Source organism: Phyllobates terribilis, unplaced genomic scaffold (assembly GCF_046119375.1).
Source record: "Phyllobates terribilis strain yellow unplaced genomic scaffold, ASM4611937v1 Scaffold_1__5_contigs__length_1240528914, whole genome shotgun sequence".
NCBI classification, from domain to species: Eukaryota; Metazoa; Chordata; class Amphibia; order Anura; family Dendrobatidae; genus Phyllobates; species Phyllobates terribilis.
In genome coordinates, this window is record NW_027362761.1 from 1,067,330,786 (window position 1) to 1,067,356,718 (window position 25,933).

General features: G+C 46.5%; 1 protein-coding gene across 6 annotated transcripts in view; it reads left to right on the forward strand.

The window, feature by feature from the left end:
* Positions 1–25,933, forward strand: part of LOC141159456 (uncharacterized) — a 511,885-nt gene that overhangs the window by 240,699 nt on the left and 245,253 nt on the right. For all 6 annotated transcript variants that reach the window (XM_073645460.1, XM_073645463.1, XM_073645461.1 and 3 more), the window contains 3 exons: positions 20,073–20,161; positions 20,318–20,480; positions 21,303–21,383. In XM_073645460.1, the coding sequence (XP_073501561.1) occupies positions 20,073–20,161; positions 20,318–20,480; positions 21,303–21,383 (333 nt within the window). The remainder of the gene's footprint in view (positions 1–20,072; positions 20,162–20,317; positions 20,481–21,302; positions 21,384–25,933) is intronic.

The following is a 25,933-nucleotide window of genomic DNA, read 5'->3' on the forward strand; positions in this document are numbered from 1 at the left end:
TCCGCGGGGAAGTCTCCTAGGACTGTATGAACTACATCTTCCTTGGGTTTTTCCGGTATTTTAAGAGGTACTTCTTCCTCCTGTGTCTTCAGTAGACTTGGGCACAATTTCAAGTGGTCTCTGGAGACTGTTGTAGTTGTCCTACCTCTATCTTTGCTGATCAGGCAGGTTTTGGTGTTGTCAAATCTGGAATTTAACATGGTGTAGGGCTCTCTTTCCCACTGGTCATCGAGCTTGTGACCTCTTCTTTTCCGCTTTAGCACTATTTCTCCGGGTGCCAAGGGTTCTGCTGGTGCATGCTTGTTATACTGGGCTTCTTGTCTTTCCCTGACTTTGTTTAGGCTGTCTTCAACACAGGCCTGTACTTTCCTGTACTGCTCTTGCCGATTTGTGTCCCAGTCTTCTGTGGATGTATCTGCAGCAGGTTCTACCACTCCGAGCTCCTGGTCCATGGCCAATTTTCCAGGTCTTGCTCTCATGAGGTACGCTGGGGTACAATTAGTAGAACTCACAGGTATGTGGTTATACAGGTCCACTAGGTCAGGTAGCTTTTCTGGCCACTGGTTCCTCTCTTCCAAAGGTAGGGTTTTTAACAGGTCAATGACGATGTTATTTATTTTCTCGCACATACCGTTGGTCTGAGGATGATATGGTGTAGTCCTGATCCAGCTCAGCTTCAAAGGCAGGGCCTTGATCGGTTAGCACCTTGTCCGGGTATCCATGGGGCCTGCAGAAGTAAGTTTGAAATGTTCTTGCTGCGGTTTCTGCTGTCAGATCCTTGACAGGGGCTACCACCAGGAACCGGGAATAGTGATCCACCATGGTCAGGGCATAGGAATAGCCTGATCTGCTGGGCGACAGTTTGACATGATCCAGAGCGACAATCTCCAGGGGTTGGGTTGTTTTGATGGACTGCAAGGGTGCTTTCTGACTTCTGTATTCTTTCCTTCTGAGGCTAAAGGGCCCACAATTCCGGCACCACCTTTCTATGGAACTCCGCATTCCAACCCAATAGAACCGGTCCTTCAGCAGGGTTTCCAGCTTCTTCCAGCCAAAATGACCTGCTTGGTCATGGTAGGCCTCTAGCACCATTTGGATATCCGTCCTGGGCACTACAATCTGCCACACCATTTCATGGGTTCTAGGGTTGACATACCTCCTGCACAGCTTTTCTCTGTAGATGATCAGCCGGCTTCTCTCATTCTACAGGTGTTTGGCTTGTGGGGGAGCATCCTTCTCCAGGTGAGAACCTTCTTGGGTTATCAGTCCTTTGATGAGGCTGACAACCGGGTCACTGTCCTGAGTCTCCTTCCAGCTGTGATGAGGTAAAGGGTTTAGCGTCTTACCATGACGTCTTCTGGAAGTATGTTGCTCGTGGACCATTCCATTTCTGTGGAAAGCAGGTAATTCAATTTCTTCTAGGTCATCCAGTTCATCCTCGGTGTCCGACTGGTGGGGCATTCTTCACAGGACATCAGCATTGGTGTTCTTGTGACTTGCCCGGTACTTGATTGTGAACTGGTAATTCGACAATCTGGCCACCCAGCGCTGTTCCATGGCTCCCAACCTGGCTGTCTCCAGGTGTGTCAAGGGGTTATAGTTGGTAAAGGCTTTAAATTTAGTTGAGGCAAGGTAATGTTTGAATCTTTCAATGATAGCCCAGACCAAGGCCAAGAACTCCAGCTTAAAGGAACTGTAATTCTCCGGGTTCCTCTCAGTACGGCGAAGCTTTCTACTGGCATAGGCAATTACCTTTTCTCTGCCGTTTTGCTTCTGGGACAACACAGCTCCCAGTCCCTTGTTGCTGGTATCTGTGTATAACAGGAAAGGTTGGCTGAAGTCGGGGTAAGGCAGGATTTCCTCACCGGTTAGGGCTTCCTTCATTAATGCAAAGCACTCAGTTTGTTCTTTGCCCCACTGGAATGGGGGACTTTTACTTCTTTTGGACTGTCCTACTAGGAGATCTTGTAAAGGTGCTGCCTTTTTGGTGTAGTCCTTAATGAACCTCCTGTAGTACCCGACCAGTCCCAGAAATTGACGTACTTCTTTGATGTTCCTTGGTTCAGGACACTTCTGGATGGCAGTGACCTTCTCTGGGTCTGGTGCTACCCCCTCTGAGATGACTACGTGTCCCAGGTACTGAACCTTCCGTTTGAGCAGGTGGCACTTGGAAGGTTTTAGTTTCATCCCATACCGGGACAATGCCTCAAATACCTCCGCCAGGTGCTTTAGATGGTCTTCATACGTCCTCGAGTACACAATAACGTCATCCAGGTACAGCTGCACTGTCTCAAAGTTCCAGTGTCCCAAGCAACACTCCATCAACCTCTGGAACGTTCCGGGTGCGTTGCAGAGTCCAAATGGCATGCTGTTGAATTCGCCTAATCCCATCGGGGTGGTGAAGGCTGTCTTCTCCCGGTCTTCCTCAGCAACAGAGACTTGCCAGTACCCGCTAGTGAGATCCAATGTAGAGAAATAATTGGCAGATTTTAGTGCAGCCAGGGATTCCTCTATACGGGGCAAAGGGTATGCATCTTTATGTGTTATTCGATTAATTTGTCTATAATCTACACACATCCTCATGCTACCGTCAATCTTTCTGACCAGGACCAGGGGAGCTCCCCAGGGGCTACAGCTATCCCTTACTACCCCTGCCTTTTTCATGTCATGCAACATTTCTTTTGCTTTTTGGTAATGTGCTGGTGGTATGGGTCTGTAACGCTCCTTAATGGGTGGATGGTTACCTGTGGGTATGTGGTGTTGTACCCCTTTGACCCTTCCAAAATCAAGTGGGTGTTTACTAAACACCTGTTCATATTCCTGAACCACTCTGTAAACACCGTGTTTTTGATGGACAGGAGTGGCATCAGTTCCAACATGGAGCTGTTGACACCATTCCTCCAGCTGGGTTTTGGAGTCATTGTCCTCCACTGTATCTGGTGGGGTCAAGGATTCCACGGTGTGTATGGCATTATTATTCACAGTATACAGTCTGGCAACAGTGGCGTACCTTGGCAATTTGACTTCCTCCTCCCCACAATTCAGGAGGCGTACGAGTACCCTCCCATTGCGCACATCAACTACCCCTCTAGCAGTTAGGAGTGTAGGTCTGTGCTCTGAGTTAACGGTCTCTTCTACCGCCTGGTAGTTCTGTCCCTTGAGACCTATTGCTGCCCTACACCAAAACAGCATTTCACTCATTGGGGGAATCACAATGGGTATCGGGTCTGTCACCTGTACATTACCAATCTCACCACCTGTTAGTTTTACCTGTTGCTGGTACAGGAGGGCTCGAATCTCTCTCTGGAGCACCTTCCTCTGCCCTGGTTTGGCAGTGTCAGCAATCTGTTGGAGTAAAAACAACACTTCTCCCAAACAGTTACCAACAACATTTGTGCCAAGTATCATATATGGGTTTGTATCACCAGGGTTAGACTCTATTACAATCAGTCCTTGGTCCTTTAGTTCCACTCTTCCCACCTTCACTGTCACATCCTTAACCCCGACTAGGTTAAGAGGAAGGCCATTGGAGGCATACACAGAGAGGTTTGGGGCTGGCGGGTGGAGTTCATCTATGGACCAGTACCTTTTGTAAAGGACATCAGGTATGATGGTTACATGTGACCCGGTGTCCAGTAGTGCAGGTGTTGCTATGCCGTCCAGCACAATGGACAGGAAAGGCCTTCCTCCTACAAACCGGTCGTACCAGCTCGATGGGCCTGGTTGATCTATTCCTGGGTGTCGGCCTCGGCCCCAGGGTTTTCCCGTTTAAAGGACAGATCCGTGTGGTGTGGCCTGCCTTGTGGCAACGGTAGCAAATGAGTTCACCTGGAGGGCAAGGTCGGTCGTTGGTCCTCCCATGGGGTGGCGTTGTCCTACCTCTTCTCCTCATCCAGGGGACATCCTCAGGACTGTCGGCGAGTAGGATCCTTCCTTCCAGCTCGGGCTCCGTCTGTAGCTGCAGGGCGCTCAGGACAGTCCCCAGGGTTTTACTTAGCTGATGCACTTCAGAGCGCAGGCTGCCAGCTCGCTAGGGGACGCTGCTTGCACTTTTGCCTCAGCCGCTAATGAAGGGGCAGTGAGTGCTGTGGGCATTGGGGTGGCCCCACCCTGGTAACGCTGGATAGCAGTATCTGATGTTTCCAGGGGCTGAAGGCCCTTAATAGCCATGTCCTTCAGGGTGTCAAAGGTGGCATTTGGATGATCTTAGGCCCACCACCGTACAGTTCTGCTCTCCTCCTGGGACCTTAACCCCCGGATGAATTGTTCTATCAGCATTTTGTCTTCATCATGTATGCTGGCTGGACTAACCTGTTTCAGGGCCCGCAGGGCCTCTTGTAAACGCCAGGCATAGTCCCGGATACTGTCCTCAGGTTTCTGGGTACAATGGTAAAACCTCATCCGAAGATCTGTCTCAGTGCGGTTTTCAAAGACAGTTTGCAGTCTCTTAAATATAATAGATACTGATTCCTGGTCCGCGGCTGGCCAGGTTTCAACTTCCCGCTCTGCGGCACCAGCCAATTGTCCCAGCACAACAGCAGCTCTCTGTTTACCAGTCGTTGAGTACATGTCCAATACACCGCATATTTTCCTTTTGAACCCAGACAGGGTGTCTGGTTTGCCGTCATACTGGGGAAGCCATTTCGCTCCGGGGACGTACGGCAGGGCCATGGGTATCACTGGAGTCACGACCCCTGCTGGTGGGGTGGCCGCTCCGACCTGAGCAGCGCCGGGCGCGAGTTGAGCATCGAGAGCGTTAACCGGTGCTCCGGCGTCTTGCTGGTAGTCAGCCATGGTTGCGCCCCCCTAGTAAACCGTAGCCTACCTTCTTTACTTTTATCAGGTAGGCCGCAGCTCCGCAGATCACGGTCTCCTTCCAGGACCTGACGCTTCCTGGTGCTGCGTCAGAGCGCGAGGCGGGGCTTGAGCTTCGCGCGCTACCAATGGTCACGCCTCTCTGGTTCCCGCGGTTACGCCGCTCTTCTTCCCGCGTGGCAACGTGGTAATGGCGGCGATGTTCACCACAGTTCAAACACAGTTCAAATACGGCACACAGTACCCAGTGGCAACGGGCACGAAATTCTGTTCATGACGCCAGGAAGAGATGACTCGCCCAGGGGGATATGGGGGACTCGGTACCCGGGCCTTTACCTTCTGGGGATGTCACGGCAGTCGGCTCCCGGGCCCGTACCCTGGGGTCACTCTTTAAAATGGGTTTTGTCTCGTGACGCCACCTGTGGTTCCCGGTAATGGGTACCAGCACTGCTGCAGACCTCCGGGGGTGATGGGATGGCAGCTGGGATGTTTCTGCTCCCCACAGACGGAGTGGGTCCCCGGGGCAGGGTTGATGGAAGGGATGCAGGTGAGAGATGGCCCGGTCGGGTCAGGGGAGAATAACAGACACGCACAGAGGGGGTTCGCTTCAGTACCTTTACTGGTGTAGATGGCAGGTACGGTCCAGGGTACTTGATAGGAAGGGTGCACTTCTGGACTCTCCCCAGTGAGTGGGTATAAGGCCTCCTGATCCGTTTCTTCCTCTCACTCTGAAGCTTCTGACCAGCCTCAAACTAGGCCTAGCTTCTGTACTCTTTCACTCTCCTAACCTGTATGCTTGGTGGTAAGAACTTTCCTCTGGATACCACTATCCCTGGACGCTGGGGCCTTCGTGGCTCCTAGTTCTGTAAATGATTGTAGGTTCAGGTTGACCAGGGGTCTAGAATCCTCCTGGTATACCGGTTATTCCTACTGGGCGTAGAGGACCCTGTAGGCACGGACCCGGTGTCCGGTTTGTGTTCTTGGGTGAGCCTAAGATGCTCTTCTACCCCCATAACTCCTCTCACTATTCTCCTTGCCTCCGGCCACGCTCTAGGCCCTGAGGCTTCAGCACGTGCTTCAGGCCCTGGATGGCCCTCAGCACAGCAGCTCACATGCTGCTTCTTCACTGAACTAAAGTGCCAGCACACTCTCCCTACCTAACGCCACCCTCCAGTATATATATCCCTAACAGGCTCCCTCTGGTGTTATAAGGTGGAAGGGTGGAGGTGTCTGTTATGTAATGAGGGCCTCTTGTGGAGAAGTCCATCCATGCTCCCTTTTTGGGTCCTGTGGTACCTGTAATAGCGGGGTGCCACATCGCCACGTTAGTTCTTTAACTCTGTATATTGGCCCTAGCGGGGGTCACCGGTTATTCCCGCTAGGCCACAAGTCTTTTCCGGACAAAGTCAATCAAATCAAGTTTAGCTTTTCCCACTCCAACCGGTCCCCTATCAACCTGAGATCCTAAACCCATCTGCCCCTGAACAGTGGAAGTGACGATCCTGTTCACTTGTGCAGCTCCTCTGCTTCCGCTGGCATGACACTCTTGGCGCAGCCTTCTCCCAGCTCCTCTCTGCTTGGCCGTTGGAGGCAATCTCTCAAACCGTGGGGTAGAGGGATCCAGACCTAATCTGTTGGCGGGCGACGTCGGGTCCTGGGAACTCACTCAGCACCGCAAACTGGTCCCGACTCTCCACAGCAGGCGCAGCACTCGATGCACCTCTGTGGGGAATCCAGAGTTCATCCACTCGCGTCTGGCTGTTATGTGTCGCAGGCCTCTGGCTCAGGCCTGCCACGCTGGGCTTCTCAGCATGTCTGCTCCTCTCTGCAGCTTGGTGCCAATGCTGCCTCAGGCTTGGCGCGCTGGACTTTTATTTGCAGGAAAACCTTCCTGGAAGTCATCTGACCGGGTCCAGGGCCAAATCTGCTCCCCCTTCAACTTTCTTAACACATCTTGGTTCCGTTTGTGTCTGACCAGCAGATGGCAATCTCTCCTCATCTTTGACACATTCTGCAAGTATTCTCCTGAAGGCTTTTTTTCTTCTACTACATTCCTCCCCTCTTTTTGCTCACCAGTCCTCGGGCGAGTGAATTTCTTGCGGGATTGATGCCTCCTTCCAGGCAGCGCAAGTTCAGACAAGAGTTGAGCACACTCTTCTGTTTTCTGTTGGATCTGAGACCAGATAAACTCTTCTTGAGCATACCAGTTAGGAAGGATTTAGGCTTTAGCCCACTCAGTTCTGCGGAGCTCCTCCTGCGCAGGTGATTCTGGGGTATCTGACGAATCAACTACCGATTCATTCTGTACTCCATTCGGGATTGGCATCGACAGCTGTGACGGGCCCTACTGCATTGTAGCCCATCCTTCTTCATCCCCCAAAGTCTCTGTATGTGGCATCTCAGCCAATTTGTTTGGAGGCCCAACCCCGTTACAGCCCTCTGCTTCAGAGGAGCAGGGCCGCAGCATATTGTGGTGCAACACCCTAGGTGTCGCGGCGTCATCCCCTTCGGGTCTGACCTCGTAGACTGGGTTGTCTGGGTGGAACTTCACCACACCTCCCAATGATAGTCCAGCTTACTCCTAAATTGTTTGGCCCTTACTAGCACACGGTCTCCTGGCTGGAGTGACCCACCCGAGGTCGGGGGCCGAACTGCACGCTCTACTTCCTGAAACTTCTGTGCAACCAATCTTCTCACTGTATGAAGCCGGTGTCTGAACTCCCGAATCCAGGTACTTGGGCTGCTGACTGGGCTGGAGTCTTCTGACTCTAGCTCTAGTTCAGTAATTTCTCGCCCATTCCTTCCAAACAGCAACATGTAAGGGGTGTAGCCAGTAGTCGCATGAACTCGATTATTATACTCCCACACCAGCTCGGACACGAATTCGGGTCACTTCATCTTTTTGTCCTCTTCCAGAGTTTGCAACATTTGCAACAGGGTTCCGTTGAAGCGCTCGCACTCTCCGTTCCCTTGGGGGTGATACGGCGTTGTTCAGGATTTGTCGATCCCATAGATACGGTATAGCTCATCCATCACTCGCACCTGGAAGCAGGCCCCCTGGTCAGAATGTATTCGCTTTGGGCACCCATAAATCCGAATGAAATCCTGACAGACGGCCTTAGCAGCAGCTTCTGCTGTCTGGTCTCGGGTAGGTGTCAGCACTGCGAACTTGGTGAAGTGATCAGTCATTACCAAGCAGTGTCCGTGACCATTGTATGAAGTTCCGATCATCAGGTAGTTAATCAGGACTTCTAAGGGTGCAGAAGTTCGGATGGTCTGAATGGGAGCTCTTTGTTACAGGGGCTTACTCAACTTAAACTGGCGACATTTTCGGCAGACCCCTTCGACTTCTTGCCGTAGTTGGGGCCAATACACCAGCCGTTGTAACCACTGAAAGGTCTTCTCCACACCGAAGTGAGCACCTCTTCCATGAGCTTCCTGGGCTAGCTGTGTTACCAGTGCTTCTGGAACTACTACCTGCCAGGTAATATCAAAGTCTCAAGGTAGCTGGATTATTTGGCATAGCAAGCTATTCCTCAGGAAGAGCCTTTCCAACTGGCCTAGGATTTGTAGGGTAGTTGGGAGTACAGCAGCCCTGGCCTCCTGGTTGGGTCTTTGACCCAGGGCGACCCATTCTCTCAGCTTTGCCAGCTCTGGGTCAGACTGTTGCAGATGTATCCACTCATCTCTTGAGCGGCCCAGAATTTGAGTGGGCTTCGACTCCTCTCCGGACTCCTGGGCATCGACCACAGCAGCGGTGAACTGGCTGAAATCCGGAATCTCATCCCCTTCAAGCTCCTCATCTATATCTCTCTTCAGCCCCGTCTGCGTGACCCGGGACAGGGCATCTGCATGAGTGTTTAGGGCCTTGGACCGATAGGCGATTTTGTACTAGTATTTAGACATCCTTGCGACCCACTGCTGCTCTAGTGCGCCCAGCTCTGCGTTCTCTAAGTGCGCCAAAGGGTTGTTGTCTGTCTGCACTTGTACTTCTGACCCCGACAAGTACTGCACAAATTTCTCGGTCATGGCCCACACCAGTGCCAGTAGCTCCAGCTTGATCTGTAGTTGTCTGAATTCTTCTCCGTATCCCGGAGCGACCGACTGGCTTATGCGATCACTCGCTCTTTTCCTCCTTGAGCCAGCACTGCTCCCAGCCCATGCAATCAGTGTACAACACAAAAGGCTGTGAAAAATCAGAGTAGGCCAGAATTGGCGCATCCATTAGAGCCATTTTCAATGCTCGGAACGCCTCTTCTTGTCGTGGGCCCCACTGAATGAGCTGCCGCTTGGCTCCCCCAGCCGTTCCTCTCAGCAATTTATTAAACGGGACTGCAATCTTAGCGAAGTCTTTTATTAATCTATGGTAGTATCCAGCGAGCCCCAGGAATGCCCTCAGTTCTCTTAGGTTGGCAGGTGTGGGCCACTTCTGCACTGCAGCTTTCTCCGCGGTGGGGTGTACTCCCGCACTGCACAGTGTGCCCAAGATATTCAATTTCCCGCTTGAAGAGATGACAGTTGTGAAGCTTGATTTTTAGTCCGTGCCTCTGAAGTCGTTCTAACACTAGCTCCAGTCGGCGGAGATGATCTTTAAATGTAGCGGAATAGATAATTATATCATCTAGATATATTAAAGTGGCTTCGAAGTTGAGGTCCCCCAAGCATCTCTCCATCAATCTTTGGAAGGTCCCTATTGCATTTGTTAGCCCGAACGGCATCCGGTTGAACTCAAACAAGCTCATAGGAAGGACAAAGGCTGTCTTTGGATGATCCTTCTCAGCTACTGGGACCTGCCAATAGCCACTGGCCAGGTCGAGAGAAGAGAAGAACTTGGTGCTTCCTAATGCAAACAGAGACTCTTCAATTCGGGGTAGCGGATAGGACTCCCGCACTGTACATGCATTCATCTTCCGATAGTCTACACAAAACCTCAGGGTACCATCCTTCTTCCGACCCAGCATGATAGGGGCTTCCCAAGGACTCTGACTTTCGCGGATCACGCCATTCTGCAACATGTGGGCCAACAGTTCTTTCACCTCCTGGTACATTTGAGGTGGGATCTGCCGATATCTCTCTCGAATGGGAGCAGTATTTCCTGTGGGCATTTCATGTTGAATGTCCTGAATGCACCCAAAATCGTCTTCATGCTGTGCAAACACTCCCTGATACCGCTGTAGAAGTTGTTCAATCTGTCTGACCTGCCCGGCAGAAAACTCAGAAAGATTAGCCTTCATATGTTCTAAGAGGTGGTGCCCATCCAACGGTTCTCTTCCATTCTCTTGGCTATTGAGGGACTCCTCTAGGGTCCATAGTTCTCCTTCCACAGGTGCCAGCCCTATAGCGTCAGCTCTGGTAAGATCCTCTGGCATTATGCAAACTTGTGCCACCTCTTGCCGGGGCAACACCTGCAAACTTGCGCCACTTAGATTGATGCAATGCACGGGCACCCAGCCCTGCCGCACGGTGGCCAGGGTGCGAGCAACCAGAAGTCCGGAGGGCTCTTCCTCTCCCTCTATTGGTTCAATCTGAACGTCCACGCCCTCTAAGGACACATGTGCCAGTACCGGTAAAGTGAGTAGAGTCTGTCCCACTGGCAGTGTCATTGTGGCTTCAGGCGGTATTGATACCTTACCAAGATACAGAGAGGTAGCGGGCAATTTTTGAATTTGACTGACTCGCACGAGATGCTGGAATACTCTTTCTGGCTGGGTCATGAGTGGCGCGGGTCCAGTTGTTTTTGTCAGAGCCCTCAGCCAGGAACTGTCCGACCTCCTTCAGCACATTCATGGCAAGGGTTACGATGGGCCCATTGCCTTTAGACCCTGTGGTCAGTACTATCCCTTTCCGACCGAGGTCCTTTCCGCATGCCCGGACAGACATCCATACTACCCCCGCTACTGGGATAGGTAGTTGATTAGCCGCCACCAGCTTGACAGTGGGTTCCCTCCAGGAACGAGCAACTTCGGGAAAGTGACTTTGGAAATACGTCTCAGGCATAGTGGTCACCTGAGACCCGGTGTCCATTAGACAACAAATCTGCTGCTCATTAAATTCAGCCCAGATGATTGGCCTCTCAGAGACAATGTCTTCAGAGCTCCCTCTTCCACTCTCTGAAGTTCAAAACCCCACGGTATGCTCCACAACCGCGGGGCGTCTTAGTTTAATGGCTGCCCCGTCTCCTCCTTTCTCGGTTCGGACAGTCTTTGGAGCTATGCCCCCTACCGCTGCAGGTCCAACACTCCGGCCCTCGCTCCACCCATGGGCTGGGTACATGACGTGTTGGAGCTTGGTAGGAATCTCTTTCTCGCTCTGACCTCCGTCCATGTGGGGCGGTGTGGTCCATCGGCAAGGGGGTAGAAGGGGTCTTCCTAATAGTGCTCAGCTCACCTCGAAAATCTCGAATTTCCTGACGTATCTCCCGTGCCCAGTCGGGCTCTTTGTGGGTGAATTCATGAATAGTTGCTTCATGGCTTCTGACTGTGGCCTTGAAAACAGGAACTTCTTTTTCAGGACTCTAGCTTCAGCCCCAACCTCCAGGAAGTCCAGATCGGGACTCAAACGCAGCCGCTCCTTTAAGATCTGCCTCAGGGAAGGGTCCTTCAAGCCAGCAATCAGTTGGTAACACAACACTTCATCCAATGATCCCAGTCCTCGGTTCTCATCTCGAGCCTTCTTAACGATATGGGCCATCGCTTCCTGTAATGCATTACCATATTGGTTTATGGTCTCATTTTCCCCTTGGACCCGCTGAAATAACCACAAGCGCAAGTGCCCCAGATCCGTGGTGTCACCGTGCATGTCCTCCAGAATTTTTATCACTTTGTCCACGGTGTCACGGACCCCAGGTGGGCGGTACATCACAGTTTGCCGGGCCTCTTCATCAAAGGTTAGGAGGGCCAGCTCTGCCTGGGCTAGGGGATTGAGGGGATACATGCGTAGCATACTTCTCAGTCTTTCTACCCAGTCCCACAGTGACATACCATCCCCCGTGAACTTGGGAAGGTAGCTGAGCATAGCCCCCAAGGGTATATGTCCCCTGCCGGACCCAGTCACAGACTGATCCACCATTTCTGTGTCTGAATGTTGCATCCTGCTGACTACGCCAAATGTAATGCAGGTGCCAGAATGCAATGCACAGAGACACAAGGTGAGGACAGTCAGGGATGCATATAAACAGTTTATATATATATACAGTGCTGGCCAAAAGTATTGGCACCCCTGCAATTCTGTCAGATAATACTCAGTTTCTTCCTGAAAATGATTGCAATCACAAATTCTTTGGTATTATTCTCTTCATTTAATTTGTCTTCAATGAAAAAAACACAAAAAGAATTGTCCTAAAGCCAAATTGGATATAATTCCACACCAAATCTAAAAAAGGGGGTGGACAAAAGTATTGGCACCCTTTGAAAAATCATGTGATGCTTCTCTAATTCGTGTAATTAACAGCACCTGTAACTTACCTGTGGCACCTAACAGGTGTTGGCAATAACTAAATCACACTTGCAGCCAGTTAACATGGTTTAAAGTTGACTCAACCTCTGTCCTGTGTCCTTGTGTGTACCACATTGAGCATGGAGAAAAGAAAGAAGACCAAAGAACTGTCTGAGGACTTGAGAAACCAAATTGTGAGGAAGCATGAGCAATCTCAAGGCTACAAGTCCATCTCCAAACACCTGAATGTTCCTGTGTCTTCCGTGTGCAGTGTCATCAAGAAGTTTAAAGCCCATGGCACTGTGGCTAACCTCCCTAGATATGGACGGAAAAGAAAAATTCACAAGAGATTTCAACGCAAGATTGTGCGGATGGTGGATAAAGAACCTCGACTAACATCCAAACAAGTTCAAGCTGCCCTGCAGTCCAAGTGTACAACAGTGTCAACCTGTACTATCCGTCGACGTCTGAATGAAAAGGAATTGTATGGTAGGATACCCAGGAAGACCCCACTTCTTACCCCGAGACATAAAAACGCCAGGCTGGAGTTTGCCAAAACTTACCTAAGAAAGCCTAAAACGTTTTGGAAGAATGTTCTCTGGTCAGATGAGACAAAAGTAGAGCTTTTTGGGAAAAAGCATCAACATAGAGTGTACAGGGAAAAAAAAGAGGCATTCAAAGAAAAGAACACGGTCCCTACAGTAAAACATGGCGGAGGTTCCCTGATCTTTGGGGTTGCTTTTCTGCCTCTGGCACTGGACTGCTTGACCGTGTGCATGGCATTATGAAGTCTGAAGACTACCAACAAATTTTGCAGCATAATGTAGGGCCCAGTGTGAGAAAGCTGGGTCTCCCTCAGAGGTCATGGGTCTTCCAGCAGGACAATGACCCAAAACACACTTCCAAAAGCACTATAAAATGGTTTTAGAGAAAGCACTGGAGACTTCTAAGGTGGCCAGCAATGAGTCCAGACCTAAATCCCATAGAACACCTGTGGAGAGATCTCAAAATGGCAGTTTGGAGAAGGCACCCTTCAAATATCAGGGACCTGGAGCAGTTTGCCAAAGAAGAATGGTCTACAATTCCAGCAGAGCATTGTAAGAAACTCATTGATGGTTACCGGAAGCGGATGTTCACAGTTATTTTGGCTAAACGTTGTGCAACCAAGTATTACGCTGGGGGTGCCAATACTTTTGTCCGGCCCTTTTTTGGAGTTTTGTGTGAAATGATCAATGATTTGATTTTTGCTTCATTCTCTTTTGTGTTTTTTCCTTGCAAGCAAATTAAATGAAGAGAATAATACCAAAGAATTTGTGATTGCAATCATTTTCAGGAAGAAACTGAGTATTATCTGACAGAATTGCAGGGGTGCCAATACTTTTGGCCAGCACTGTATATATAAAAGACTTGCGGCCTAGTGGGAATAACCAGCGACTCCTGCTAGGGCCATATACAGAGTTAAAGAACTAACGTGGTGACTCCCACAATTGGGTGCATCGCACTACCTTGATAGACTTTGCATTATTATTTCAAATTACCCTTTGTTATCCCTGTTACCATTCCCTTGTTTAGAATACCTGTTGCATATATATACAGTACAGACCAAAAGTTTGGACACACCTTCTCATTTAAAGATTTTTCTGTATTTTCATGACTATGGAACTTTGCACACTCTTGGCATTCTCTTGATGAGCTTCAAGAGGTAGTCACCGGAAATGGTTTTCACTTCACAGGTGTGCCCTGTCAGGTTTAATAAGTAGGATTTCTTGCCTTATAAATGGGGTTGGGACCATCAGTTCTGTTGTGCACAAGTCTGGTGGATACACAGCTGATAGTCCTACTGAATAGACTGTTAGAATTTGTATTATGGCAAGAAAAAAGCAGCTAAGTAAAGAAAAACGAGTGGCCATCATTACTTTAAGAAATGAAGGTCAGTCAGTCCAAAAAATTGGGAAAACTTTTGCAGTTGCAAAAACCATAAAGCAATACAAAGAAACTGGCTCACATGAGGACCGCCCCAGGAAATGAAGACCAAGAGTCACCTCTGCTTCTGAGGATAAGTTTATCCGAGTCACCAGCCTCAGAAATCGCAGGTTAACAGCCGCTCAGATTAGAGACCAGGTCAATGCCACACAGAGTTATAGCAGCAGACAAATCTCTTCAACAACTGTTAAGAGGAGCATTTGTGCAGCAGGCCTTCATGGTAAAATAGCTGCTAGGAAACCACTGCTAAGGACAGGCAACAAGCAGAAGAGACTTGTTTGGGCTAAAGAACACAAGGAATGGACATTAGACCAGTGGAAATCTGTGCTTTGGTCTAATGAGTCCAAATTTGATATCTTTGGTTCCAACCACCGTGTCTTTGTGCGACGCAGAAAAGGTGAACGGATGGACTCTACATGCCTGGTTCCCACTGTGAAACATGGAGGAGGAGGTGTGATGGTGTTGGGGTGCTTTGCTGGTGACACTGTTGGGGATTTATTCAAAATTGAAGGCATACTGAACCAGCATGGCTACCACAGCATCTTGCAGCGGCATGCTATTCCATCCGGTTTGTATTTAGTTGGACCATCATTTATTTTTCAACAGGACAATGACCCCAAACACACCTCCAGGCTGTGTAAGGGCTATTTGACCAAGAAGGAGAGTGATTGGGTGCTATGTCAGATGACCTGGCCTCCACAGTCACCAGACCTGAACCCAATCAAGATGGTTTGGGGTGAGCTGGACCGCAGAGTGAAGGCAAAAGGGCCAACAAGTGCTAAGCATCTCTGGGAACTCCTTCAAGATTGTTGGAAGACCATTTCCGGTGACTACCTCTTGAAGCTCATCAAGAGAATGCCAAGAGTATGCAAAGCAGTCATCAAAGCAAAAGGTGGCTACTTTGAAGAACCTAGAATATAAGACATATTTTCAGTTGTTTCACACTTTTTTGTTAAGTATATAATACCACATATGTTAATTCATAGTTTTGATGCCTTCAGTGTGAATGTACAATTTTCATAGTCATGAAAATACAAAAAAATCTTTAAATGAGAAGGTGTGTCCAAACTTTTGGTCTGTACTGTATATACAGTCATATGAAAAAGTTTGGGCACCCCTATTAATCTTAAGCTTAATGTTTTATAAAAATTGGTGTTTTTGCAACAGCTATTTCAGTTTGATATATGTAATAACTGTTGGACACAGTAATGTTTCTGCCTTGAAATGAGGTTTATTGTACTAACAGAAAATGTGCAATCTGCATTCAAACAAAATTTGAAAGGTGCATAAGTATGGGCACCCTTATCATTTTCTTGTTTTAAATACTCCTACCTACTTTTTACTGACTTACTAAAGCACTTTTTTTGGTTTTGTAACCTCATGGAGCTTTGAACTTTATAGCCAGGTGTATGCAATCATGAGAAAAGCTACTTAAAGTGGCCACTTGCAAGTTGTTCTCCTGTTTGAATCTCCCCTGAAGAGTGGCATCATGTGCTCCTCAAAACAACTGTCAAATGATCTGAAAACAAAGATTATTCAACATAGTTGTTCAGGGGAAGCATACAAAAAGCTGTCTCAGAGATTTAACCTGTCAATTTCCACTGTAAGGAACATAGTAAGGAAATGGAAGAACACAAGGACAGTTCTTGTTAAGGCCAGAAGTGGCAGACCAAGAAAAACATCAGAAAGGCAGAGAAGAAGAATGGTGAGATCAGTCAAGGACAATCCTCAGACCACCTCCAGAGAGCTGCAGCATCAACTTGCTGCAGATGGTGTCACTGTGCATCGGTCAACTATACAAGGCACTTTGCACAAGGAGAAGCTGTATGGGAGAGTGATGCGAAAGAAGCCGTTTCTGCAAGCACGCCACAAACAGAGTTGGCTGAGGTATGCAAAAGCACATTTGGAGAAGCCAATTTCTTTTTGGAAGAAGGTCCTGTGGACTGATGAAATCAAGATTGAGTTATTTGGTCATACAAAAAGGCGTTATGCATGGTGGCAAAAAAACACAGCATTCCAAGAAAAACACTTGCTACCCACAGTAAAATTTGGTGGAGGTTCCATCATGCTTTGGGGCTGTGTGGTCAATGCTGGCACTGGGAATCTTGTTAAAGTTGAGGGACGCATGGATTCCACTCAGTATCAGCAGATTCTTGACAATAGTGTTCAAGAATCAGTGATAAATATGAAGTTACAAAGTGGATGGATCTTTCAGCAAGACAATGATCCAAAACACCGCTCCAAATCTACTCAGGCATTCATGCAGAGGAACAACTACAATGTTCTGGAATGGCCATCCCAGTCCCCAGACCTGAATATCATTGAACATCTGTGGGATCATTTGAAGAGGGCTGTCCATGCTCGGCGACCATCAAACTTAACTGAACTGGAATTGTTTTGTAAAGAGGAATGGTCAAAAATACCTTCATCCAGGATCCAGGAACTCATTAAAAGCTACAGGAAGCGACTAGAGGCTGTTATTTTTGCAAAAGGAGGATCTACTAACTATTAATGTCACTTTTCTGGTGAGGTGCCCATACTTATGCACCTGTCAAATTTTGTTTGAATGCAGATTGCACATTTTCTGTTAGTACAATGAACCTCATTTCAAGGCAGAAACATTACTGTATCCAACAGTTATTACATATATCAAACTGAAATAGCTGTTGCAAAAACACCAATTTTTATAGAACATTAAGCTTAAGATTAATAGGGGTGCCCAAACTTTTTCATATGACTGTATATGCAACAGGTATTTTAAACAAAGGAATGGTAACAGGGATAACAAAGGGTAATTTGAAATAATAATGCAAAGTCTATCAAGGTAGTGCGATGCACCCAATTGTGGGAGTCACCACCTTAGTTCTTTAACCCTGTATATGGCCCTAGCAGGGGTCCCTGGTTATTCTCGCTAGGCCGCAAGTATTTTCCGGACAAAGTCAATCAAATCAAGTTTAGCTTTTCCCGCCCCAACTGGTTCCCTCCCAACCTGAGATCCTAAACCCAGCTGTCCCTGGTACCGTAGGTGAACAGTGGAAGTGATGGCCCTGTTCACTTGTGCAGCTCTTCTGCTTCCGCTGGCGTGACTCTCTTGGCGCAGACTTCTCCCAGCTCCTCTCTGCTTGGCCGTTGGAGGCAGTCTCTGAAGCCGTCCGTAGAGGGATCTAGACTTCGTCTGTTGGTGGAAAACGCCGGGTCCTGGGAACGCACTCAGCACCGCAAACAGGTCCCGACTCTCCACAGCAGATGCAGCACTCGATCCACCTCTGTGGGGAATCCAGAGTTCATCCACCGGCGTCTGGCTGTTATGTGTCGCAGGCCTCTGGCTCAGGCCTGCCACGCTGGGCTTCTCAGCACGTCGGGAGCATGTCTGCTCCTCTCTGCAGCTTGGTGCCAATCCTGCCTCAGGCTTGGTGCTGGACTTTTATTTGCAGGAAAACCTTCCTGGAAGTCATCTGACTGGGTCCAGGGCCAAATCTGCTCCCCCTTCAACTTTCTTAACACATCTTGGTTCCGTTTGTGTCTGACCAGCAGATGGCAATCTCTCCTCATCTTTGACACATCCTGCAAGAATTCTCCTGAAGGCTTTTTTTCTTCTACTACAGGTGTCTCAGGTGTGACAGACAGTTACTCTGGATCCGGCTGCAGAAGGTCACTGAGCTTAGCATTGCAGGCGCCTTCTTGATCCTCTTATCTCTGTAGTATAGTTATATCCATCTTCCTTTAGGACCCAAAAGCGACCTCCACGTTCTACTGCTGATTGTCACACCCTTGCTTTGTAGTTAAAAACTCTGTTTCTCCAGAGAGTCACCGGTGATAGTTCTATGTACTTCTGTGCAGACGGCTAGTCTCGTCTTTGGTGCCCTTGGAGGACAGTTGGCGTTATCTCTCTGGTGCTTGCTCAAGCTACATGTATCCCCTTTGTTTGTTTACCTTGTTGTCTTTAGTTTGTAGTGGGGCCTGACTAGTGCTCACTCCGTCCCTTCCCTATCTAGGGCTTATCTCTAGGGACGTTCAGTGTTTAGGTTCCTGCTCGGCGATAGGTGCAGAACCTATATAGGGACGATAGGGTAGGCAGGGTGATATTAGATCTGCTTATGGGGTCTCCATTCCCCCTTTCCCTAGTTGTTGGGCCCCCTTCCCCCTTTTCCCGTCATTGTACACTTATTGCTTCCCTCACCTTGCGTGACACCAAGCCAATTTTTTTAAATCTGATGTGTCACTTTATGTGAAAATAAATTTGAAATGTTTCAAATATACCAGTGATTTTGAGACTGTTTTATTCATGACACAGTATACTTTATGATAGTGATAAGTTTAGGTTGATATGTTTTGAGTTTATTTATGACAATATCAGAAATTTAACAAAAATTTCCAAAAATTAGCAATTTTCAAACTTTGAATGTTCATACATTTAGTCCATATAGTCCTACCATATAAAATAGTTAATAAAATGTACCACATGTCTGACTTATATCAACTCTATTTGTCAATTATCATTTTATTAGTTCAGGATGCAAGAAGGTTTAAAAATTTATCAGTAATTTTCCAAGGAAATTTACAAAACTTCTTTTTTAAGGACCTCTTCCGTCTTGAAGTGACTTTGGAGGAATTATACGTATATTGGGAAAAAAAACAAAAGTGATACAATTTTAACAACAGCATCCCTCAACATATACAAAACTGCTGTCAGGTAGTTTGTTAACCTTTCAGGTGCTTTTCAGAAATGAATGCAAAGTGGAATGATAGGAATAAAAAATTACATTTTCACCACTAAAATGTTGCTAACATCTGAACAGGCCACTATAACTGGCAGACTCTAAGGCCATTATTTGGCCCTGGATTGCCATGGTAGCCATCATGACCACACAATCACGATTTTAGGGCTTCAGGACAAGGAAATTAAATCATGGGTGAAGCTAAGAAAAGGACAGAGATTGGACCTTTCTTTAGCGTGTTACTGAGCAGACTTTGAGTGGTCTGTGGGTTTACAGAGGCGGGCCTAAAAGTGAACTTTGGGCGAAGCCACTGTAGTGGTAAATGATGAGTACACCATCAGCCTGAGTGGTTAACCATGACATGTTTGCTGGGGTTGTGAAAAAGGTTAACTGGGAGAGGGAGCCAATGTGGGGTTTGGTGGCGTGCTCTAAGCTTCCTGTCCAGTGTAAATATCTACTTTGAGGTTTGGTTACCTTGGACATGTTCTGGTAGTTCAGTCTTGCACAGGATTGGGCTGAATGGAGTAAACAATAGGAGAAGTGGCATAATGGAAGCCCGTAAAGAGTCAGGGTTAAACTGGGGCCATTGTCCCATTGTCAGTGTGAGTAAATATGAAATGGGCCTAAAGCGTAGCCTGATTGTTCAATAGTGAGATCGCATTCTGGACAGAATGTTTGATGGGAACACGTGAAAAGCGAGGCTACCTCACAGAGGCAAGGTGTGAAGTAACACAGTACTGGTTGTTGTCCCCGTGAGGTAAACTGAGACCTGAGCAAGAAGATGACACAAATTGTTCTTTATTTTAATACATTTTGGGATTTCCTCGATGTTAATAAACTGTTCATCTCATAAGTGTTGAGACCGATAAACATATTCAACCACTTAAAGTAACCAAACAACTTCATGTACCACTGCATTTGCAGTCGTGTTCAGTAAAGTGGAACTGTTTGGATTACGTTGGTCGGTGATGTTACACAACATTGGGCTTCATGAGCAGCCAGCAGCCTTTGTGACAGTGTGTTACTGCGATAAGGTTATCAATACAGTTGACTATGTATAAAACATGTCTCCTAGATTAATTGTCACACCGATAAATAAAAAAACATATTTTTTTCTTAAAGATACAGTTGTGTTTAAAGAAGAACAGAGCATTTCAGAGTCTTCGAGACAAGACACAATTGGAGCTCTGCCAGCATTTCATCTACCAAGAGTACGTGTTCATATCGCTCAGGCCTGGAAGCTGAACATAAAATGCAATATACAGGAAATTGTAGTGTTTTTTTTAAATAATTTTCTCTATGTTTTTCTACGTTTTATACGTTGGTGGTAGCCTATACGTTGCATGATAACATTCATGTTTTTACAGATATGAATCAAAAACATTAGTTCTTAAACAAGGACAGGTTCCATGTGAGTGTTATATAATATTATCTGGACGTTTAGAAGTAACAACAGAGGAGTCACCTTCCAAGAAGCAAAGTTCGTCATCTTCTGTGTTATATGAAGTCGAAGAAGGAGATTTTGTTGGGGTAAGTATTAATGATTTTTTTTATCACAACAGTTAATAGTGTAAAAACTTTAGAATTTACAATGGGGAAAAAGAGTTTGTTATGTCTTGATGAAATTGGGCAAATTCTGTGTCATCGTCCTTTAAAAACACCTTTGCAGTCTAAAAACAGAAATAAAATGCCACAAACTAAATTTATTGTGAATTGAGAACTTATTTTCCACTTGACCACCAGCAAATATCTGGCTGTTACATTTTAGCAACCCCCCAAAAATGTAAAAGAACCCACTTAATCCTATGAATCCATTTTTACTGTGCCATCGTCTATGAGTGTAACACATGAGTGTAACATATATCAGATAGTTGGAAGTCACCCATTTAGGTCAATTTTTTATGTTTCTTAATTTTTTTTATGGTCAATCATTTTTTTTTTTATGCTTCACACTATACAGTCTGAGAAAAAAAAAAACAACTTAGCCGCCTACCCCTCTCCCCAAAAAAATGGACACACTAGAAAATAAAAATGAACTATGAAGATGACAAGTAAGATATGCCTATAGGTCAGATACTAATGTGAACATATTGGCAGCATTGACGGTGAAATGTACAATAATGCTAATTACAATACCACCTCTTCACTGTCCTGTACATGAGTTTAGAGATAGTTTAAAACCCTGAACGTTTTGGATTTTTTTTTCAGCTTTTCATCATTTTCTTTTCACTTTTTTAGACTCCAATTTGTTCTATGCAGCCATGTATTTTTCAATGACTGTATAATGTGAACTTGTATTAAAAATAATATCTTTTAAATGAATTTAATGTACTTTTTTCTTTTTGTTGGCAGGATATTGGCCTTGTTACTAATGAAAGACTTACATCATTTGTGTGCAAATCAGAGGTGGAACTACTGGTGATTAGCAAAGAGGTAATCACATATTTTTCTTCACAGAATATTTCAGTCTGTTGTTTTTCTTATATATCCAGAAGTTCAGAAGATACAGCGATTTTCTACTCTCTGCATATTACCAGCAAGGTTAGGTTTGGGAAATTAAGCTCTTGAGCGGTTCCTTAAGGCCTGGCAGTTGATGAAGTCCAAAAACTGTTAGTGTGCTCGACAGAGCCTGATGGTGGACCATCTCATGGAGCTATGAATGGACAAAAATACTTTGTCACTCCATTGATTTATTATAACACTGACCACGTAGTAGTAAAATACATGATGAAGGAGTTTACCATAAATGTGCATGTAGCAAGTAACATACCAAAAACTCATGAAACAATTTAGTAACGTACTAAAGAAATGATATATTACTGAATGAATATGTCCAAATATATAGACAGATTACTAAAGTGACTAGTGAGTCTTAAATAGGTGATTCAAAACGTGTAATCAAAACGACTAACAAAATTAAACCCTTAAAAGCTTTATATTTTATTATAGAATTATTTAAAAAAAATCTCCAAAAAGTGAATTCTAATTGTAATTAGACAAATTTCTGAAAAAGGAATATTCACGTATAAAATATCAACCACAGCAAAATAAGGTAGAACAATGGCCCAGGGTAGTGGGGGATAATCTTTCCCTATTAATCCCTGTTGTTAGCCCTGTCTAGCCGCAGAGGTTGGCACCCTAGATACAGTGCAAGTGACGCCCCTGCTCGTCGATGACTCACCCTGTTACAATCTAGATAATCCTATAATGATCCCCAAGCTTAAGAGAGTATGAGGATTTTAACATTATTTGAAATGCCTGGTCTGTTTGTACAGGCAACAGGGGTGAGGGTTTGATCCTAGGGGTAACCAGATATAAAGCCTGGGAGAAGGTTACCTTAAAAGGGTTTTCCCACGAATGAAAGTTCATCTTAATCAATATTTCTTGGAATAATAAGTTCCACAATTGGATGTGTTTAAATAAAATGTTCCTGTGCTGAGATAATCTTATAAATGTTCCCCTGTGTAATGGCTGTGTCTGACCGTGCAGGAACATGGTCTGATCATACCACATCTCCTGGGCAGTGGAGGAAGGAAAAGAGTATGCAGACCTTACAGCTGGGGATGACAGATGATTCTTTCTGTGAGGTAAAACATTTCTCTGCCTGTTTATAAACAATGTTTTACCTCACAAAAAGAATCAGCTGTGATCCTGTGCAATAATATCTGTATATACTTTTGCTTTCTCCCCTGCCCAGGAGATGTGGTATGATCAGACCATGTTCCTGTACGGTCAGACACAGCCATTACACAGTACACAGCAGGGGCACATTTATAAGATTATCTCCGCACAGGAACATTTTATTTAAACACATCCAATTGTAGAACTTATTATTATTCCAAGATCTATTGATTAAAATTAGCTTTTGTTCGGGGGAAAACCCCTTACAATTACCATTCAGCATGCGTTCTAAATATTGTCCAGTACTTATTAAGATCCCATACTGTGCCTCTACATGATTACCCTCATTGGGTTCATCAGGAGGCTCCTGGATAGTGTGGCATCAAATCGTGATATCCACAGTACTCTGTATGTTTGCAGCAGGTCTCCATCTGTCCCATTACATTCGCCATATATACCACTCCCACTCTGATGTAATTTACTTCAAAATGCTAGTGTCACTCGGATACTGAGACAGAGAGAGGCCAGAAGATTGAGGCATCTGGTCACCTGAACTCCTACTGGCTAAAACTGCTTCACCATCTTACTAAACAGTGCAGGTTTTCTTTGCTCCAGCATTGCTAGGGTTAATCTGTTCAGTTGATCTCCTCTCCTGAGCTTTCCATCCTGGATTGCCTCCGCTGTTCTGTGTTGGACACTCCCCTCTGGTATATATGCTTGTCACTGGCATTTGGGAATTTCCAGAGATAGTTCATTCTGCCTGGTTTGGAGGAGTTGTTTGGTGTTTGGAGTTGGTGGTTGCAGAGTTGTTCTGGAGATCTCTGCTTGGAGTTTGTTTGCGTTTTCATCCTCATCCTGTCCTATTTGGTTTCCCTTAGCCTACCCTCCCCTGTGTACCACTCTGTTTGGTGAGTGGATTTTATATGATTGTAGTTTTCATTAATCCCTGTCTGTCTTCCCTTGTCTGTCTGGTTAGTGTAATCCTATATACTTCGGCCTCACACCTTCCTGGGTGGTGGAGGGAACAGATAAGGGTAAGACAGGAGAATATCAAGGCACATGACCTTGGCATCTTCACCTTCCTGGGTAATCCGGGGGACAGGAATAGACTAGGGCACCCCCTAGCTTGAGGAATAGGGACGGGGCCCCTAGCCCCAGGATATCCTGCAACAGTACCGTGACAGCTAGAGGACAAAGTCACTCTATTAGCCCAGTATAGTCTGTCCCTCAGTGTGTCATTGCGTAGGCAGTGTATGTGCACTGAGATCTATTACAGATCGCTCAATGCACATCATTTACTTTGGTCTGCCTGTGTGAACAAGTTATTAAACAGCTTTCGATTAATGTAAGGGTTTACTGATCACCTGTCGTGTTGTACCGCTGGTCAATCAGTGTAAAAGTTCTAAGGTAACAGCTGCACATAACCAACTATGGAGGATTCCCCATCTGTAAGGACTTCTGAGTCCTGAGTCCCAAACAGATTGTGAAGAACTGGCCTAGATACTGCATATAGGACACATGCATTTATATATACTTTTAGTAACTAAAGAAAGTCAGACGCCTCTCCATTACTAACCAGTGGGCTTGATGTCAGCTGACATTACAAAGCTGACATCAACCCCACAAATATTACCCCACTTGCCACCACACCAGGGCAAGTGGGAAGAGCCAGGCAAAGTGCCTGAATTGGCGCATCTAATAGATGCGCCTTTTCTTGGTCGGCTGCAGGCTGCTATTTTTAGGCTGGCGAGGGCCAATATGCATGGTCCCCTCCCAGTCTGAGAATATCAGCCTCCAGCTGTCTGCTTTAGCTTGGCTGGTTGTCAAAAATGGGGGGATCCCATGTAGTGATGAGCGAGCATGCTCGCTACTGCTCGGTGCTTGCCCGAGCATCTCACTGCTTGAGATGCTCGGCGCTCGCTGAGTATTTCCGTGTTGCTCGGGCTGGAACTCGGGTCCCCTCCCTGCATGTTTGGCGCTCTTTAGAGAGCCAATGAACATGCAGGGATTGCCTGCCACGCACTGTAATGCCGTAGCCATGTTGGTTGTGGGCATTACAGTGATTGGCTGGCCGCACAGCGTCATCAGGTCTATATCAGACCTGGCGCCGCCATGCTCGTCACAGTCACTCCGGATCAGACAGTGTAGGGAGAGCTGCTGCTGCGTCAGGGAGAGATTTGATCGTGTATTAAGTAGTGTAGGGAGAAAAACCATACTTTACACATATCCATCTTAACAAACAGTCCATCTGAGGACTAATCCATCTGCAGAGATATCAGGCAGGGTGTATAGGGAGGCGGTGTATATAGCAGACTGCAGTGCAAATAGCACAAGAGGCTCCATTCCAATTCTGCCTTCTGCTGCTGTTAGATATTTCTATACAAAGGCTCAGGTCTCAGGGACCAGGAATACTTTTCTTTGGATCTTAATCCTCATTATTTGCTTAAAAAGTAATCCAGAGAACACCGTTTTTCTGCGCCATTTGCTTGTTTTGGGAGAGGTGCTGCTGCGTCAGGGACAGATTTGCTTGTGTGTTAGGTAGTGTAGGGAGAAAAACCGTACATTACACATATCCTTCTTAACAAACAGTCCTTCTGAGGACTAATCCATCTGCAGAGATATCAGGCAGGGTGTATAGGGAGGCGGTGTATATAGCAGACTGCAGTGCATATAGCACAAGAGGCTTCATTCCAATTCTGCCTTCTGCTGCTGTTAGATATTTCTATACAAAGGCCCAGGTCTCAGGGGCCAGGAATACTTTTCTTTGGATCTTAATCCTCATTATTTGCTTAAAAAGCAATCCAGAGAACACAATTTTTTCTGCGCCATTTGCTTGTTGGCACTGCAGAATACAGCCAGGTCCTTTCCATATTAGAGCGCTAGAAATCCAGCTATTTAAAACTATGTTTTCTCCGTCAAACGGATCACATATTCGTTGTCAGAAAATACTGCCATTTCTCGCCTCCATTAAAAATTTCCTTTAGTGTGTCATTGAAGCAATTCACCGCAGTTTGCTGTTCAAACTACTTACCTACAGGCCAGGCATTTAAAACTCTGTTTTCTCCGTCACATGGATCACATATAAGTTCGCTCCAAACTCAGTCATTTGTAGTGAGCGTGAAAGATACTGTCCTCCATTTAAAATTGGCAAGGCATGTGGCAAGGTACGCGGAACTGGACGTGATGGTAATGGTGCATGCGGAGGCCGAGGACAAGGCCGTGGGCAAGCCGAAATTGTGCCACAACAAATACTCACATCTTCGCGCCTGACCTTCCTGTCCCAATTTCTAGGGGACAGCAGCACACCACTATTGAACCCAGAGCAGTGTCAAAAGGTTGTTGGTTGGATAGCGGATAATGCT